The sequence below is a fragment of the Plodia interpunctella genome, chromosome 10, assembly GCF_027563975.2.
Source record: "Plodia interpunctella isolate USDA-ARS_2022_Savannah chromosome 10, ilPloInte3.2, whole genome shotgun sequence".
NCBI classification, from domain to species: domain Eukaryota; kingdom Metazoa; phylum Arthropoda; class Insecta; order Lepidoptera; family Pyralidae; genus Plodia; species Plodia interpunctella.
The window spans coordinates 3,554,452-3,575,024 of NC_071303.1; the positions used below are offsets into that span (position 1 = coordinate 3,554,452).

Sequence of the window (20,573 nt, forward strand, 5' to 3'; positions counted from 1 at the left end):
AGAAGAAAAATTGAATCTGTTATTTTTTTCATGTGACTAAGGCTTCTCTGTATCACAGTATAGCCATAAATGAAAATAGAAATACTCGAAAATGAGAGGAATCATGAAGAAAAATTACTCAAAATTTACGGAAAACGAACGGCGGTCTAATCTTGAAAAAATACCAATTGGTATTTTTTGGTGCCAAGAATTATTTCGTTTACTTATTTCAAAAATGGTGTGCCGAGTGAACTCGAACAATGTCAATTTGACAATAAGACAAAGAATTGAGTTAGCTTTCTGGAAGTCTTCTATAAAAGAAAAATGAGATATTTTACTTTTCTGTAAGTACTTTTATATTTTTCTATGTCTTTTATTTATTATATTTGCTCAATAATTCGTATTTCGTATGTTTGCTACTGGCACCTAATATTTCAAATTAGGATACTCTATTTTGTAGAAATGAAATTAAAATTTTGATAAATAGTTTTCAGTTCATCGTGTGTATATATTATGGTCTCGGAAGGTATTATAATTGCCTTAAAACTTGCATTTTTACCTTTATCTACCAAAACCCAAAATATTTATTGCATATATTCGAAAAATATATAACTCGTACAATGCTTATTTTTAAAATAAAAATCATCAGTAACATGGCAGCTTCATCGCTGCAGCAATTAAAATTCATCGCGATGTTTAGTGAGCACGTTTACTCCCGGGTGTGTCATAATTTTTACTACTTTTGTGAAGTTAAGCATAGCGCCACGGCGGCGGGCTTATTCAGATTAATTTTTATTATTTTTTTAAACTGATGTTTGGAAAAATGTTTGGCTACGACAACTTTATGAAATTTTTGATTGAAGGAAAAGTCCAAGCTCGAAGAGGGAAAAGAAAGACACGATGGGCGTCCATTGATCAGTTGAATGAGAAGGCAGGGATTGCGTTGTATATGGATAGATATTATAGAAAGATGTAAATAGATAGAATGATTTTAAACTGTTTAGTAAATTGCTGAAAGTTTATAATACATTATGAGTATCATGGGAAACCAGGTCTAAGTATTCTTATCAAATTAAAATACCACTAAGTAATTAATTTATTTCAAAGAGATTACAATAAAAAATACTTTTTATGCTCAAAAGATAAACACAAGGTACAAAAACTTATTCCATTTGAGTGACCCGCATTTTAATAATTTTCACGTCTCACGTTAATTTTGATCAAATAGCAGCTATGATAAAAATATCGCGATCGTAAAAAAATCTGTACTGCCTAATAAAAAATAAAATAAATAATAGAAAATTGTTACAGAATAAGCGGACCCAGTAGCAATAAGAAGTGCAGTTGGCGATTGTCACAATTTATACCCGTAAGAGATTTCTTCAATTTAAGAACCCAAGTTTTCATGTACAATTTTGTTTGAGACGACAAAGTTTGTTATTACAATACTAACTTAACTGCTGAACTGAGTTATGACTGTTGTTGTTTAACATTGTAGGAAATTGAGGATTGTTTTGTGAGTTCTAGTGCATAAAAATTAATTTCTCCTTTTCACAATGTGAACTCGCCTTTTTAAATTCAACCATCTTATTTACTAATAAGATGGTTTAATTTAAAAAGGCGAGTAAGGAATTTAAAAGAAAGAAACAATTAAACAGAATATACCTAGTATTACTATACTAAGTATATTCTGTTTATTTGTTACTCTACCAATGTGCAACGTTCAGTTATCTGGATAAACTTGTTTATCCATAATATGAATAATTTAATTCGACTGAATGAACAGTCACAGACTTGTGATGTTCTATTTTAAGCATACTGTGGTCTTGTTGAGAAAATCATGCAAATATGTTAATGTGGAGATTTGCTCACCAGGTCAGGTTAGTATCAAATATCATAATTTAAAATTACGAAACAGAATTAAAGATGTTTATTGCACTAATGCTCAATCACATCTCACTTTTACTTAAATTCAATTTATACAGAAAGACATCACTTCTTTACCCCCCGGAACGATTGGATGGACTACTTTCCCGTTTGGTCGATATTGGAGATTTTAGGCCATGTTCTTGTAAGTTGTGAAACTCGAAGACCACGAATATATCATGAATAATTAAAGAGAATTTGTAATCAATGACAATCAAGTTATTAGTCCAAAAAGGGTTAATATGCGCTCCCTGGGAACTCACATTGACCCAACGAATTCACAGCCCCAGTGGGCTATTTTATTTAATTAAGTATGTAAAACAAGTAGAGTTAGTTGCTCGGTAGTTTATCGTGTCCTCAACACGAGCTGCAACTACGGAAAAATAGTAAACGCGCAAGTTCCGGTCCCGTTTGAGTGCGCTCATAAATGTCTAGAGATTTTTGAAATATCTTGCTTAAAATTATTTCTTTCGCATCTGTCACTGAATTATTACATTTTAAACGACGTATTTCTTTTTAATAACTAATTTGCCTATTGAATAGTGCCTATTGAAATTTATAAATTAAAGTTATCTGATTCCTAATTTGGTAAAAACATTTTTTACTACATAGATTCCAGGGTTTCGTATTGGGGATCCAGCCAGAACCAGAAGGAAATTAGATAAACTATTGATGCGGCCGGCCAACGACATTTTTAAAGTTATGGGCAAAATCTGGATCTTAACGGTAAGAGATCGGGTCAAATGGAAAAACCAAGAGATGAAGAGGTATAATAATACCCGAAAATAGTAGTAGTAGAAAATAGTAGAAGTACTATATCTTCTTTCTTAGCTCAGGGTCGGGTGACTCTGTACTTCAACCTTTTTTCTTCTTCTACATACTCCTTAATATTTTAAGGGGGTATTCATATTATTGAAAGGTAATTCTTACGAATCGCGGGAATGTAATATTGAAGTGAGATTTTTTCACTGTGCTCATATATGTTTAAAACAGCTGAGTATCCTCACTGCTGGCATAAAGTGTGTCAACAAAAATGGCAAATTGGCGTTAACACATATAAAGTTATCCAGCTCTGCGTTACAAGAAACACCAGTGCTACGGTTAAACGTAAAAAGCGTAAAAACAAACTCAAAACAAAAGACAGATAATCGTATTAATAATCTAATTAATTAGGTAATTGTAGCGCCATCGATTTTTTTTTCACGCAAAACTTACCTCGAGTTATTATCTGCAATTCTCGCTCCTTGGCTTGTGCTAACAGATCTTCATATCACATCGAGAGTGACTCAACATCTTTCAGCATAGCTTCGTCTTCCGTTGCGTCACATTCTCTTTCTAATTGTACTATATCCTGTGAACTATGTAGTTAAAACTAATAAATTGCCTCCTTGGCCTTATGATAATCTCATAAATTTGCCATAAGGATCATGAAACCACCAAAGGCAATATAGGCACATAATCTATTTACACCGGCAACGACTGCAATGTTAAGAACCTCCATTAAATATACGGGATTAATAGGTTTGCAAACAATACATGAACACAAAGGCTTGGTATATGGGTTAATAAACCAACATTATTTCCTTATTAGGGAATTTCAATATGCTCTCTTTGTGATCACAAAATTAATTGGTTTACAAATATTAAGATTAAGATAAAATCGGAAACTTGAATAAATTATTAAATTGAAACATTTTGATGGTATGCCTGTAATGAGGCCCTGGCTTCGATAACTAGCGCAGGCAAATATTTAAACTTTCACAGTTGTTGATTCACAGATGTTTGAAAGAAAATATTTACTTATCAATTAATTAATTTTCTATTTTCCAAATATTCTCAATAAATCTACAATTGAATCCAGCGTAGTACCAAAAGGAATACCTACATCTCTGATCCGCGGCGCAGATGTTAAATATTAATAACGCAATTTAGGGCTCATACTCCGTCGTCCGTCCTCCACGGTTTATCGCGTAGAAATAATCCATCAGTCATAGCTGACGTGGCTAATAACAGGGTAATATTACCACACGTTCTGTTTTACAAAAGTTTGGAATATACTTGAATTCATACAGAAACATCCCCTCGGAGATTCGCGCCCGTGGGAAATTATTATTAAAAATTTCGCCAATGTGATTTATGCCAACTGTACACTATATATCAGCAAACAAATGACTGATTCGGCATATATATCTGGTTTTTCATTGCGGCAAATAAAAGTTATTATACAAATGACGCAATGTTTATTTGCTTCGCCATCTGTCTGAGGTCGGTGATAATGTGTAGTTAGCCGGAATTAGGTTATTTTCTACCCGTGTATCTTCTATCGAAATCCGTCGAATTTAATTTCCGTAATTATAAAACAATCCGCACACGTGATAATGGCGCCAAACATTTTTGTAATACAGTACAATAATTTAAGACGTCTAATATTTTAAAAATACATTTTAATAACGAAAAATATTTGACAAATACCAAATTTAAATATTATATAATTTTCGAAAGTTTAGTTTCGGCCAGTATTTTTATTTATATTCATCTAATTGTAATGAATTTGAATTGAATGCCACAAATGGAATGGAAATAATTCATTAAAGTTTAAATAAAAACGTGAAAAAAATGCGCCGGTCTACATAGTTCGAAAGAGACATCAAGACACGATGTGATAAAAGATTGCAACAGAAAGACTTTACAGCTGACACTTTGAAATTTCTTTCACTTTGTGATGTGCGGGACAATGCATCAGGCATAGAACGTGGCGTTCTTTGACGTGGACGCCTTTTCTCGTCTTAAATTGTAAGCTAGGCATTTAAAACTCTTCAAATGAAAACATGGAATTAACTGAGCTGCGTTAATCCCTGTTAATAAAAATAATCTTTGAGAATATTGAGACTTTTGCATCTTGTTTCTTATAATATTGTTATTATATATATTACTTAGTATAATAAGTGTGATATGTACGTAGATACAGATAGGTACTAGAGCAATAGGTACTAGGTTATGGCTTAGGACGCGCGAGATAAAAGCACTGATGTTAAACCTCAGTGTGAACGTGGGTGAGTCGTGAAAATTCTTACACTGTATCCCGGCTAGTCATTTTATAACATACACCATTAACATACAGGTTGAAAACGCAAATTCAATTTAAATAGTCTTGGTACACAATGGAATTCGATCTAAAAGTTTAAATAATGAAGTTTGAAATCGCAGCACTGTGTCACTACGTGCGAGAATGCTACTCTACATTTTCTTGGCTCCAGAAAAAGATGGCTTTTAAAGGAGAGTACTGACGATGAGCATGCATTTTTACTAAATAAAAAAAATTATATGGACGAACGTCACATCTCAATGACATATTACGGTAACCCAGAAAAGGACCACTACATATCCTAACGTGGATGTCGTACGATTTGTGTATGGGACGAAAACTTATCTGCTAACTCAAAATACACAAGTTGCAAATAAAAGTAGATATTTATATTTTACAGCTTTTAGCGTCTTAATATTCTGACGAGTTTACTTCATTGTTAGATTGCTTCTCAGTATATATACTACACCTAGATATATACCTAGAGGTATCGATAATTCCATGGATATTGCGTCAAAAAAGATTTTTTCAAAGGCGCAGGTTTTTATCGATATGTATTAGTTCTTTACCTACGACTTCAAATTACATTTTTGTTTATTGATTTATAAAAAATATCCCTTTAGCATAAAATATAGCTTTTGCTTAAACTGGATTCTTTAACTATATTCATACCAAATTTCATCAATATCGGCCAAGTGATTTAACCTTCAGATAGACATTCGCATTTATAATAATAGTATGGAAGTTTTTATGTTAAAATTTAAATGCTACAAGCCAGCACACAGCCTTAATCTTGATCGTCTGTACGGTATGCAAAACAATCTACAGTCTACAGTTTCGTTCCTGTTTTTGCGAGCGGTATAAAATGTCAACAGATGACGGCGTCCATTGTCATTGTCACTAAAGAGGTTTTTATTCCCGCCAACTTTGTCTTGGAGGAATTGGATTAAAAACGCCGACTTGATGTTGAGTGTTTTCCATCTGTCATTTTTGGTAAAGCTTTTCACTTGCCACATGATATTCATTTTGAGCGGCTACTTTTTATGGGTAGTATTTTTCGTGTTATAACTCGATATGGTAACTCGTCTATCTGTCTCCCATTTAACAGATTTCCTTGTCACTTCCTCAGCCATAGGACATCCGTGCCCAGGGTCGGTTAAACTACTTTTCTCCCCAACATCACTCGGACGCAACGATTCTCCTTTATTCTCTCTGGATCTCAGATGGGAAAAAGGAAAGGTTTGGCGTGTAGTCCCGTCCTAGAATAGGACCATTCCACATCTTAACAGCTGATAACTAACAAAAGCATTCTCAAAGAGGGTTGACGTCAGCCGAGAGGCTTATTGTAAAATCATCTGCCCAATCTTCGAAATTTCATGGATTTTTTACGGCTTCGAGGTGTCACAGCTCCAAATGTATCAGAAATAAGCGAGAGACAAGGAAACTTTTGGCAAGTTTTATTATTTCAAATATTCCTTTTCTGCACTTTCGCTTTTGACATTCAAACATTTATAACGACCTCCCTTTAACATTTCCTTCGCTCATGAGACTGTATTTTTTGTAATTAGAAAAGTACGAGCAATTAAAACTTTTATAATTGTCGGGGATGAGGAATGCTGAAATTTACTTCTGGGTGAACAATGGGCACCCGGCAGAGACAATAAAAAAAGGAAACTTAAGAACTTTCTCAATTAGACACGGAACCGTTACCTTTTCAATTTTGATTCATGTTGGAGTTTGAACATGTAGTGGAAAAGTATCAGTTAAATAAAAGAACTTGCCTAGAATTCTAGAAAAAATTCTATTGCGAAAAAAACAGTTTAAAAAATTGTGTGTAGTCATTATATTTAAGTGGTATAAGTACTTATTACTAACTTGTTAACTATATTTTTTTCGAATAGAGCTTTATTTATTTCATTAAAAAAATTAGGGGTCTACCCCTGACTTTTTTGTATGAAACATAAAACATGTAGCGTAGTACACAGCAGCGCGCAGGTTAAAGTCAACGTTAAAGTTGATCGGTGCAATTTAATCTAAGCATCACCTAAGGAATAGAAGGAAAAAATCAGTGACAATTCAAATGGCTGGAGGATACGCAGTAGTCAAATTCAGGGCGGAAAACACACCTAGCCGTTAAAAAATTGTCGAGTAATTATACTTAATAGTTGACTATACACTGTACTTTATGAACAGATATTTAAATGCTCCCTGTAAACTGTTAAAACTGTTAAGGCACAGGCTTTCTTCCATGTTACGCATGTATAAGGACCACGCAGGCCCATTGGATTATAACGACTGCAAATACAACCATGACCAACGGCAATACACATTTTTGGTCACCCATCCAATGACCCACCCTAGATCCAGCGCGATAACCCCTGCGCCAATATTTTCCTCAATTTAGATATAATATAATCTAAATAACTGAAATGGGGTTAGGTTTTCTCTAAAATTACTGGCGCGAGTTTAACGACGACGCGTCATGTGAATACCAATCATTTAATTTTAAATTCTTCATTAGCAGTCCACTCAATTTCGAATTTATTTTTGAAAGAGGTAGATTTGAAGTTTTGTCGTGACTCGGATAATGTAATTAAATGTGATGTTTAAACAATTATGTAAATGAACGTAAGGCGAAACTTTGCCGAAAGGTCTCATAATCAAACAGGGATGTACCGTATGAATACGAAATATTTATTCGCCTTTCTACCTGAGATTGTAGGGAAGAGAAGTGAATATAGAACAAATTTCATTAAAAGGTAAGTCTGTAATTTTGTTACTTATTTATATAGCATACTAGATGTACTTTGTTGTTGTTGAAGTTTTATAGTACGAGTAAAATTAGGTTTGTGGTTTGCAGATTCTTTCCCTACAATTTTAATTTCGTCGCAGTTTAGACATTTCTACTTAATTAAAAATGTAACGACACATATTTGTGCACCTGATTGGCGGATTGCCTAGCCACTCTAAATCCTAATAGACTTACTGATCAATTTACCAACCTGGTGGTTTAACACCTCGCTCATAGAAAAAATACATTATAAAACCGATACAGAATAGAAAACGATCTGACCATTCTAATATTATGTGATAATTAAAAGACTTTTTTAAGGTTTCATTTCATCCATTACGTACCCATAGGGTAAAAATTCTATTACTAAAACTGTCTATCTGCCTGTCACCTGTCTGTTACCATGTGTGCGAATGTTAGGCCGATTTTTTTCATACCTAAATTACAAACATAGTGACACCACATGAGATCCTTGTTTACTCGTTTATTAGTGTAGTATCATAAGACAATTTCTCGGAAACAATTATTGTAGTATAACGAAAACATTGCCACAAAAAAAAGATTGCCACGAGGAATTATATAATAAAATAATGCGTAGATTATTAAGAATAATACGTTGAATCCGGCGCTTTCTATTATTTTTGTTAATAATCTAGAAGAACAAAGAAGTATTGTCTTCGTAAGGAGCGGCTTGGGAATTAAAGAATACCCTTTGTCACGCCTAAAGCCAACTTTAAGGTTCCGTAGAAAAAGCCTAACCTATTTATGGATACGAAAACGGTGATAGACGCACGGAAAAATATTTACTTGAAAACTAAATTTTAAATGTAAATAATTTTATTGTAACAACGCTAAATTTAAAATGTAACAAATGCTTCACGATCAATTTCATGTAGATACGTAATAATTACATGAAATATTTTGATTGATACGAGTAGATTATACCAGTTTTAATTTATTTTACCATAAAAATAAATGATAAATTATTTTTTGTGGTAAATTAGCACGGCAGGTCCATAATCATTGTACTAAAGATACATATTTAAACTGGTAATAAATATTATCATACCTATATGCATACAGTATCGTATTAAAAAAATATCTTAATTAATGTTAATGTGAACATTATAAATAACCAATTACCTAAATGCCAACAGTAATTTTTTATTAAAACAAAATATTATATTTGTACGGAACATTCACGTTTAAATTCGCTCCAGCCAATGTTTATTTTCTTGGCTTTGCAGACGCAAAGTCGAAATGAGCAATGTTATTTTTGCTACTATTGCGATTAATCGACTTTTTGAATCATAGTACTCGTGATAGCTTCATGATAAATACAGAAAATATACTATATTTTATTAGCTTCGTTCTGATAAAACCTTATTGATACTACACCTAAACCTTCCTCAGGTATCACCCTATTTATTTAAAAAACCCGCATCAAAATCCGTTCCGTAGTTTTAAAGATCTAAGCATACGGATGGACAGATAGCGGAAAGCGACTTTGTTTTATACTATGTAGTGATAGCGATAGTGGTAAATTAATTACATACCTTATTAATATTTTCATTGGTTTATTTCTATACTGTTTTATTGATCAAGAGAGAGAAGATAAGAGTTCAAGTCAGAAAAAGAGAATTTAATCACCATTAAGAAAACGAGTGCCTTTCTGCCGTCATAAGCAAATGGGGCGCACCCATTTTGTTTTTATTTGTTATCAGTATAAAATAGCACATATTCCGGTAGTTTTTATTTTCTTTATTAAAAAAATATATTGAATGCGTTTCTCTTGCTTATGGCGACAGTATTTTTGAGCTTCTAAAAATACTAATTATTAATGAAAGAAAATATTTTTAATTGATTTTGTTAGCACATCTAATAAACACATAATCGTGGTCGCTTTGGTCGAATAATTCGTTGCTCTTGGAAATGGGTGCATGTATATACTTAAAAAAAGGTTACCACTAATTGGTTGAAAAAAAATAAATGTTAAAATTGAAAATGCTGTCGTACTTTGAAAAGAACCACGTGACCACTTCCACAATGAGTGCTTAATGGAAGCGGATTATGAGCTTTCACCACTCTACAACGACACTTGAATAATATACGGCCCTCGCGAACCATTTATGCGAAGTATCGGATCCGATTTTTAATTCATAATATTAAAATGACATTTTAGAAAATTTTCGACATAGTTTAGTATGATTATTTTCTTTGAGGTGCTTCGTAACCGCACATCATTATATTAAGCGAAAAATAAAAAAAAAAAATTATTAAATCTTTTAATAAGACCGGCCAAGTGCAAATTCAACTCGTACACAAAGGGTTCCGTATTATCATCTAATCATCTATAACAAAGCAAAAACGTCACGTTTGTTATTATGTTTTCCCCTTACATATTCATTAAGTTATGTTTTTAGTATTTTTTATAGTAGCAACAGAAATACATCAACAGTGAATATTTTAACTGTCTACCACGGTTCATGGTGGTTCATACAGCGTGATAAACAGACGGACTTTTCCTCATTTTACCCCTAAAAAGATTAAACTAAATATTCTATTTCTAGAGCAGGGTAGTTGGTAAATAGAAAATGATTACTTAAAATAATAAGAATACATACGAGTATGTACATTATGAAAACAAAGTAATTCAATAAAACCTCATTATTTTTGAAATTTTAATTCTTTAAAAAATATGTTAAACCAATTATCGATTTTCATTCGATAAATAATTGTTATTTTAAACATCATTTGGTGAACCACAGTGCTCCGTGAACAAATACATTTTAAGACTTTCAAAGTCCTGAATAATTTAAAAAATATATAAAAACATATGAGAAGTTTAAGAATTCTAGATACTTATTTCAAGTAACAGTTTGTGATTTGAACTCCCAGATGATCACGATAAAATTTCTGTGACATTCGCAAGATATTTAACTGCAAATTTCAAATTATATTCGTGTCAAAAATATGTATATTTGGAACATAATCTTATAGGATAGATTAACAATGATAACCTACACCCGCTCATCGAAATTATATTTTTAACCTATATTATTAAGAAAACGATCTTCAAAATAATTGTTAATTGTCGAGGAAGGCCGTGCAATCTATTTTTTAAATAAATATTGACGTTATTTTGGCCCACTTTCACTTTCAATGTTTTTAATAGTCGATGTTTAATAAATAATATTATGAAATTCATATTAAACAGTCCAAAAGCTTAATATCTATATAATATTATTATATTATGCACTATGTAAATCTTTATTATATTAACAACGTATTATTTTAATAAATAAACGAAACCTTAGGTGTACCGTCCCCTTAAATAGTGAAATGAATACTTATTAAAATATTTATTTGTAAATGAAGTTTGATATCAAACTCGGCAGATTATTAACACTTATACTAAATTACCTATATCAAATATATCAAAACAAAAAATATTACAATACTAATAACGATTTACTTAGTGATACAATATAAAATCAAAAATATTTTGCATCACTACGACACATATTGGCAATATCAATTTAAATGGTGGCGAATGATCCTTTTATCCTCACTCTGGCTGATTGACAACAGCTGACGTTAGCCAGGCGTTGCTGAATCAGTCAGAGTTATCCATAAACCCTAGGCACTAACGCTGTGCTTCTACTGAGCGAGTGACTGGCCTGTGACGAGTCACGGTATAGGAAACTAACTTTAAGACTTCACACGCTTCTTAAACTTAAGAGGCAGTCCAGATAGAAAACCTTCCGTTATAATCCCGGCTGGATCTGGATCAGGTATCCGCTTGCTGCATGCTGCAGGCTCCACGGAAAACTTCTGCAACACCGCTGCTAATCCAGCCATCGCCTGCATCATTCCAAGTCTTGTACCTAAATAAATTAATTCTAATTATTAAGGTGTAATGCATATTGAAGGTAGAAGACTAGAATACCTCCTGATATATTTTGATTGAGAATCATACGAATAATATATAATAACAGCGGCCCGTCCCGGCTTCGGTTGGGTAAAACCATATATTATATGCAAGTCACCTTAAGGCATCTGACATGAAGTGTGCGACTACATGCCAACATCTTGGGACAAGTCACAAACATACAAGATAACTTAAACTGTAAACCATTTATTTATCATTTGAAAACAGTTCTACATGTTTGGTAAATAAAATAATTTATATATATTTATTATAATATATTACAATTATACTCACCAATACAAGATCTCGGTCCGTCGCCAAAAGGCATATATATACCTTTTTTAACGTCTTCCTTAATACCGTATCGGAATCTTTCTGGATTAAATACCTCGGGATTACTAAAGTATTTTTCATCATTGTGATAGGCAGCAACAGGAATAAAAACTTTTACTCCGTCATTAATTGTTAAATTTAATTCAGGGAATGTATACTCTGGTACAGTACACATTCTGACTAAATATGCAACGGAGGGATACATTCTACTACCTTCATAAAATGCCATTTCTAAATATTTCATTTCCTTAATAGCTTCGTAGGATAGTTTGTTATTGTGTCTTGCTAGAACCTTGTCTATTTCGTCTTGTAGTTTTACTTGCCAATCTGGGTTAAAAGCTAATTGATGTAAAACATAACTGGACGCGGTTGAAGATGTTTCAAAGCCAGCAGCAAAAAATGTAAAAACTTGAGCAGACATTAAAATGTCATCTAATTCTATTTCCACTATTTTAGGTGTGCCATCTGGGTTTTTCTTATCTAGAGACTCTCCAATTATATTTCCTTTTTCTCTTATTTCCAACATTAAATCAATAAAATCACACCTACCAGATGGTTTTCCTTTTTTTTCTTGTATAACTGTCTGAACTAAAGTCAATACTCCCTTTTCTAGTTCTGGGGCTAACAATTTCATATTTTTTGAAAGTTCTGGGAATATAAATTTGATTGCAAAATAAATATTATCTCTGAGATTTCTCTCAAAGATTCGCCTTCCAAGTCGTCTAAACTGGTTGTTTTCTTCAGTTAACGTATCCATACTTATTCCAAAACCACATTCTCCAATAAAATCGATTGTATACCTTGCCATTAGTTCTCGAGCATCATAAAAATCTTGTCCTGTTATTTCATCAGCAAGAGCTTGGAGTCTCTCAGCTCGAGCTATTATAAGTGGAAACATAGCTTTTAGTTTACCAGTACTGAATAACGGAGTAAGATTTTGTCTCAAAAGACGCCATAAGTCACCTTCACCAATGAAAAGATTTCTTAACAATGGTTCCACCACTGTTCTATGCGGATTCAAGCCTCTAGCAGTAAAATAATTGAAGTCTGACATTATAATTCGTTTTGCAATTTCTGGATCTCTGATAACCAACTCTGGTGCTGATGCTCGATAAAATCCTACAACTTTCTCTTCGGGATATCTATTGTATACATCGTTAGCGGTCATTGCAATGCTTGCTTTCTGCATGAATTGTTTCAGATTATTTCCGACAAATGGCAATGGAGGGTCATGTTTTATTCCTTTTTCTTTCCAATAATTAAAATTTTTATTTCCGAACCAATAAAGCGCTAATGATGCAAATAAAATGCTTAGCACGAGCAACATTTTGTATACCTACTCAAAACACACGACTGAGCCAGAGTGACTAACTGTTTAATATACATCTTATATAGGTATTTCATTTTACTTATATCCATCTGACCTCTAATATCCAAAAGTTCGTATGTAATTGTTTTCTTTTCAAGATGTCATTTTTTTGTGGCCATCGTGAACTTATTCACTCAAACTAATTACTAACCTAATCGTATGATTGAGTGCATGCATGATTAACACAAGAAATAACATAATAGAATGAAAGTCATACCGAAATATATACAATAACTGCCACGTGAACTATAATTAACCAATTTTTGAAAATTATAATGAGATGAAAAATTCTGGAATCGAGCAGGAATTGAACCCACGCTCCTGTCTATCCGGGACAGTGCTCTTGACCGTCTTAAGACGTAAAGAGATGAATTAATTCAGGCGATCTGGCATGGTTTCGAGAGCACTATCCCAGATAAACATGTAACGCCTCGCATTATGACCTCTTTAGTCATATCGCGTGCGCGCTGGCATGATTTTTATTTCTTTGTCTAAATTCAAAATTTTAAATTATTGTTCCATTTGATATTTTGAAATCACATTTAGACTCATGCATTACCATGACGATATCGGCACGTACCACAGTACGGTGTAATAATAATAAAATATATATATAATATAAAATATCTATTTATAGACCCTTGAAGGGTCTGTATTGACGTGACAACGTCTTAAATTAGGTTGCGGCTGGGAGTCACTTATGAAAAAGTGTAACGCCCGGTAACGTTACGATGAGTCACCGAACGAGAGAGAGGCCCGCCGAATGCCTTGCGTCTCTCTCCCACTCAACTATGATCGGTCTGCCGCGCGCGTAAAAAGACGTTGTCACGTAAAATCTTCGCCCGTAAAACCGACTTTACAGGCAACCATTTTTTTTATTTATTAATTATTTTATTATATAACTGTCTGCCTTTGCCTATTAACCCTACCTGAGATTACCCTACCACCTAACAAACAGGGGCGCATATTCAATTCTCGTTCGATTCCAGATTATTTTCTTAAAAACATCCTATTTTAACAGCTTATATATCATTTGTTGGTAATTTCTGCGCAGGAACTGTCGGAACGGATACTTTTTTTTAATGGTTAAGTCAGTGGTACCAACCAAGGGAATATAAAACCCGCAATTAGTTCTATGGGAGCCTTTTAAATATTTGTATCATTCTGTTTTTTGGTATTTGTTACAACGTCAAGAGAAATATGTGAATAATTTCATTCAAATTCAAGTCGGTTCATGAGAAAATGCCTGGTGACATGACGTACGGAGAGTGGAGTCAAAGGCTGTCCTTGGAGTAAATAAGCAATAAATTTACAAAGTACATGTATTTTCGAAAAACGTGGTCCGGCCACTAAAAAAATGATGTCCGGTGTAGTTCCTGGGTGCATTTTCAGGTCATGCTTATTATAATAATGTCACATGTCATAGAATTGTCACCCAAACTAACCGTGTGTACAAAATTCAGCTCAATCCGTTGAAGATCAGATCAGTCAGTCAATCACTGAGTGACGATATTATACGATGATATACAGGGTGTTTGTGCAATGGTATATAAAGCCGTGACAAGGCCATACCCCGAGGGTCATATAAGTTGTATGGTGATGAAAAAATACAAAAATAAAAAAAACTATATTTATTTTTCTTTTGTGACATCCCTAATTCTAGAAAAGTTCAGCAATACATGGTGTCTTGCTGTCCTACTTGACACAATCCGCAAAGTATCCGTTAAAACTCCTTTTAAGTTCTAGTCTTCTAGCACAATTTTAATTTATGACTCAAAATGTTTAAAAAATATACCTAATTTTCCTTTGAATATGCCGCCTTAGATGAAGTCAAGCGCGCGCGTTCGCGCCCCCGATAGCGTCGGACGACGCGACCTTGACACTATACACTTTTTACTGAACACTTTCAATATTAATCTTCAACACATTCGTCCTATATTTAATAATAAATCACAACACAACCAAGATATTTTGCGTAGACCGGCAAATTCCATAAGGAACAGATGTCTGACTATGCCACCTCTGCGGCCCCAAGAAGGGGCAAACCCAAAGCTGGCTTGTGGAGGTGTTCTCTGCTATCTACGCGTTCGAGTATTCGGGCCTCGACTCGACATCACTTGGTCCACGCGGCAGTGTGCCTAAACACCTTGTATGTATGAACAATATTAAAACGAAATAATTTAATAAAACGTCGCCATTTCTTTCGCTTTTCATCCAAAAAATTATTTTTATTTTAAACCACAGTGCTTCGTGAACAAATACATTTTAAGACTTTCAAAGTCCTGAATAATTTAAAAAATATATAAAAACATATAAGAAGTTTAACATTTTGTGAATTCTAACTATACCTATTTCAAGTAACAATTTGTGACTTGAACTCCCAGATGATCACAATAACATTTCTTTGACATTCGCAAGATATTATGTCACTACGAATTTCATATTCCATTCGTGTCAAAAAATAAGTATACTTTTGAACATAATCTTATAGGATACATTAACAATGATAACCTACACCCGCTCATCGAAATTGTATTTTTAACCTACCTATATTATTAAGAAAACGATCTTCAAAATAATTGTTAGTTGTCGACGAAGGTCGTGCAATCTATTTTTTAAATAAAATAGGATTAAGAAAAGCATACTCTAAAACTTTATGTTCAAAAATATAGATTTAGGTACAAATACATATTTAAATATTGACGTTATTTTGGCCTACTTTCACTTTCTATGTTTAATAATCGATGTATTTATTTTGAAATTAATATTAAATAGTTCAAAAGCTTTTATCTATATACTATTGTTATATTACATCACTAAGGAAATCTTTATTAAAATAAATTATGTATGATATCAAACTCGGCTGATTATAACATTCGTATACACTTATACTAAAGTACCTATATCAAATATATCAAAACAAAAAATATTACACTATTAATAACGATTTACTTAGTGAAATATTTTGCATCACTACGACACATATTGACAATATCAATTTAAATGGGCACTAGGCACTAACGTAGTGCTTCTGCTGAGCGAATGACTGAGCTGTGACGCGTCACGGTATAGGAAACTAACTTTGAGACTTCACACGCTTCTTAAACTTAAGAGGCAGTCCAGATAGAAAACCTTCCGTTATAATCCCGGCTGGATCTGGATCAGGTATCCGCTTGCTGCATGCTGCAGGCTCCACGGTAAACTTCTGCAACACCGCTGCTAATCCAGCCATCGCCTGCATCATTCCAAGTCTTGTACCTAAATAAATTAATTCTAATTATTAAGGTGTAATGCATATTGAAGGTAGAAGACTAGAATACCTCCTGATATATTTTGATTGAGAATCATACGAATAATATATAATAACAGCGGCCCGTCCCGGCTTCGGTTGGGTAAAACCAATATTATATGCAAGTCACCTCAAGGCATCTGACATGAAGTTTGCGACTACATGCCAACATCTTGGGACAAGTCACAAACACACAAGATAACTTAAACTGTAAACCATTTATTTATCATTTGAAAACAGTTCTACATGTTTGGTAAATAAAATAATTTATATATATTTATTATAATATATTACAATTATACTCACCAATACAAGATCTCGGTCCGTCGCCAAAAGGCATATATATACCTTTTTTAACGTCTTCCTTAATACCGTATCGGAATCTTTCTGGATTAAATACCTCGGGATTACTAAAGTATTTTTCATCATTGTGATAGGCAGCAACAGGAATAAAAACTTTTACTCCGTCATTAATTGTTAAATTTAATTCAGGGAATGTATACTCTGGTACAGTACACATTCTGACTAAATATGCAACGGAGGGATACATTCTACTACCTTCATAAAATGCCATTTCTAAATATTTCATTTCCTTAATAGCTTCGTAGGATAGTTTGTTATTGTGATTTACTAGAACCTTGTCTATTTCGTCTTGTAGTTTTACTTGCCAATCTGGGTTAAAAGCCAATTGATGTAAAACATAACTGGACGCGGTTGAAGATGTTTCAAAGCCAGCAGCAAAAAATGTAAAAACTTGAGCAGCCATTAAAATGTCATCTAATTCTATTTCTACTATTTTAGGTGTGCCATCTGGATTTTTCTTATCTAGAGACTCTCCAATTATATTTCCTTTTTCTCTTATTTCCAACATTAAATCAATAAAATCACACCTACCAGATGGTTTTCCTTTTTTTTCTTGTATAACTGTCTGAACTAAAGTCAATACTCCCTTTTCTAGTTCTGGGGCTAACAATTTCATATTTTTTGCAAGTTCTGGGAATATAAATTTGATTGCAAAATAAATATTATCTCTGAGATTTCTCTCAAAGATTCGCCTTCCAAGTCGTCTAAACTGGTTGTTTTCTTCAGTTAACGTATCCATACTTATTCCAAAACCACATTCTCCAATAAAATCGATTGTGTACCTTGCCATTAGTTCTCGAGCATCATAAAAATCTTGTCCTGTTATTTCGTCAGCAAGAGCTTGGAGTCTCTCAGCTCGAGCTATTATAAGTGGAAACATAGCTTTTAGTTTACCAGTACTGAATAACGGAGTAAGATTTTGTCTCAACAGACGCCATAAGTCACCTTCACCAATGAAAAGATTTCTTAACAATGGTTCCACCACTGTTCTATGCGGATTCAAGCCTCTAGCAGTAAAATAATTGAAGTCTGACATTATAATTCGTTTTGCAATTTCTGGATCTCTGATTACCAACTCTGGTGCTGATGCTCGATAAAATCCTACAACTTTCTCTTCTGGATATCTATTGTATACATCGTTAGCGGTCATTGCAATGCTTGCTTTCTGCATGAATTGTTTCAGATTATTTCCGACAAATGGCAATGGAGGGTCATGTTTTATTCCTTTTTCTTTCCAATAATTAAATTTTTTATTTCCGAACCAATAAAGCGCTAATGATGCAAATAAAATGCTTAGCAAGAGCAACATTTTGTGTACTTACTCAAAACACACGACTGTGCCAGAGTGACTAACTGTGGTTAATATATATCTGATATATTTCATTTTACTTATAACCACGTAACCTCTAATTTCCAAAAGTTCGTTTGTAATTGTTTTCTTTTCAAGATGTCATTTTTTTGTGGCCATCATGTCCTTATTCACTCGAAGTAATTACTAACCTAATCGCGTGAATAATACAAGAAACAACACAATAGACTGTATAAGTATATAAAATAACTGCCACGTGAACTATAATTAACCAATTTTTGAAAATAATAGTGACATGAAAAAAATCTGGAATCGAGCGGGAATTGTACCCGCGCCCCTGTCTATCTGGGACAGAGCTCTCAGAGCTCGGGAGATAAATGTGTGAATAATTTCATTCATTACGGTTCATGAGAAAATGCCTGGTGACTTATGCAATAAATTTACAAACTACGTGTATTTTTGAAATACGTGGTCCGGCCACAAAAAATATATCTGGTGTAGTTCCTGAGTGCACTTTCGGGTTATGCTTATCATAATAATGCATTGTCACCCAAACTAACCGTGTGTACAAAATTTCAGCTCAATCCGTTAAAGATCAGATCAGTCAGTAAATCACTGAATGACTGAATAGATTTATATATTTATTTAATGATATTTACAAAGTATTTGTTCAATGGTATATAAAGCCGTGACAAGGCCATACCCCGAGGGTCATATAAGTTGTATGGTGATGAAAAAAAATATATATCTTGTAATTTTTTTTCCATGCAATAAAAATACTATATTTATTTTTCTTTAGTGACACCCCTAATTCTAGAAAATGACAGCAATACATGGTGTATTGCTGTCCTACTTGACACCACCCGCAAAGTGTCCGTTAAAACTCCTTTTTAGTTCTAATCTCCCAGTACAATTTTAACTCATGCCTCAAAATGCTTCCTCATATTTGGGGGCACGGTAGTGCCCCCACAAGTCGAGCAAAAAAAGAGGGACGGTCGTACCATCCTTTTCTCGAAGCAATTCAGGCCAATTTTGAACCCCAATAACTTCGTTGCGGATAAAACAGGAAGCCTGCATTTTCAGTAACTAAGCAGGTATTTTATAAACACTGTAAATTTCAAACTTCATACAATTTGTAGTTAAGCACCAGTAGTTTAAGAATTTTAACTTGTTAAAGTTAAAGTTAAAAGGGGTTTGAAGATTTTACTATGGAGCGTGGCATACCTACTGCCGCTATTTTGATTTTTTTTCAAAATCGCGGCCAGCCATGAAACTTTTATAAATCGATAGCTGACATTAATGCCAACAAAAAATATTAATTCAATGACCTTCATAAAGTGTCAGGTTTCCGAGAAAATAACCGTCAAAGTTGATCACGTGATTTTTTTTAATAGCGACTATAATCCCATCTATTTGGTATAACAATGTGTAAACATACACAAAATATTCTAATAGGTATAGATAATATTAATAATAAAACATAGATAACTATGCCTCATGATATTTCTACATGTTGCGGCTACTATGTACTTAATAAGAATATTTCATACTACGACAAAAAAGTCAATGGTGACGTACTGTTCATTAGGTATTGTTTTAGGTGTTATATATAACAAGAAAATAGATTATATATTGTATTATTCTAATGTGCCAGCGAGACGGAAGGGGGGGGGGGGGGGGGCACCTTTATACCCCCGACCTCTGCACTCAGTTTGCTACCTGTGTTCTTTCTATGCGGGAGTAAACGCCTCTCTGTGCGAGTTATTCGTTATTTAGTATTTGTATTGATGTTATGAATGTGATTTTTGTATTTGTAGTCTCAAAAGTGTTTCAATTGTGTATACTAAAAGCATGATGCCTTAAAATGTTTATCGGGCAATAAAAATACTGTTCCTAAACTGTACTTTTAATTTTTTTCCCTTTTGTGCCAATGTAAAAAGAAATCAAGGTTTATATAACTATTTTCGAAAAGAGAAATTGTAGTAGGTAACCATAAAACTATGCCACAATATAAATGTAAAGAGAATTTTTAATTTTATGATTATTCCTATCTTATGTTATGTAGTAAATGGTTTTACAGAGGTACCTATTACTTTTATTTATCCTATAATGTCAAATGTCATATTAAATCAAATGACGATACTGCACTCACACATAGATGGTCACAAAATATGTTATTAAGTTGAAAAATATATCCA

At 33.3% G+C, this 20,573-nt stretch overlaps 2 protein-coding genes and 1 long non-coding RNA gene across 3 annotated transcripts; 1 reads left to right on the forward strand and 2 right to left on the reverse strand.

Moving 5' to 3' along the window:
- The first annotated feature begins 1,284 nt into the window (after positions 1-1,284).
- On the forward strand, positions 1,285-2,097 carry LOC128672991 (uncharacterized). The gene is made up of 3 exons (XR_008405023.2): positions 1,285-1,348; positions 1,707-1,859; positions 1,965-2,097. It is a non-coding gene; the product is annotated as an uncharacterized LOC128672991 (long non-coding RNA).
- A 7,955-nt stretch (positions 2,098-10,052) lies between these two features.
- LOC128673182 (cytochrome P450 6B2-like) lies at positions 10,053-13,428 on the reverse strand. The gene is made up of 2 exons (XM_053750853.2): positions 12,007-13,428; positions 10,053-11,668 (listed from the first exon to the last, which is right to left on the reverse strand). The coding sequence occupies exons 1-2, from the start codon at positions 13,370-13,372 to the stop codon at positions 11,493-11,495; spliced, it is 1,542 nt and encodes a 513-aa protein (XP_053606828.1). The 5' UTR covers positions 13,373-13,428; the 3' UTR covers positions 10,053-11,492.
- Positions 13,429-15,611: 2,183 nt separating this feature from the next.
- Positions 15,612-18,432, reverse strand: LOC128673069 (cytochrome P450 6B2-like). The gene is made up of 2 exons (XM_053750668.2): positions 17,010-18,432; positions 15,612-16,672 (listed from the first exon to the last, which is right to left on the reverse strand). Exons 1-2 carry the CDS (start codon positions 18,373-18,375, stop codon positions 16,491-16,493), a joined length of 1,548 nt encoding a protein of 515 aa, XP_053606643.1. The 5' UTR covers positions 18,376-18,432; the 3' UTR covers positions 15,612-16,490.
- Between the last annotated feature and the right edge of the window lie 2,141 nt (positions 18,433-20,573).

Coding starts and splice junctions, on each gene's coding strand:
- LOC128673182 (XM_053750853.2), bottom strand. CDS start 13,372: ATGTTGCTCGTGCTAAGCATTTTATTTGCATCATTAGCGCTTTATTGG. Junction 11,669..12,006: donor CGGACCGAGATCTTGTATTG/GTGAGTATAATT, acceptor TAATTTATTTAG/GTACAAGACTTGGAATGATG.
- LOC128673069 (XM_053750668.2), bottom strand. CDS start 18,375: ATGTTGCTCTTGCTAAGCATTTTATTTGCATCATTAGCGCTTTATTGG. Junction 16,673..17,009: donor CGGACCGAGATCTTGTATTG/GTGAGTATAATT, acceptor TAATTTATTTAG/GTACAAGACTTGGAATGATG.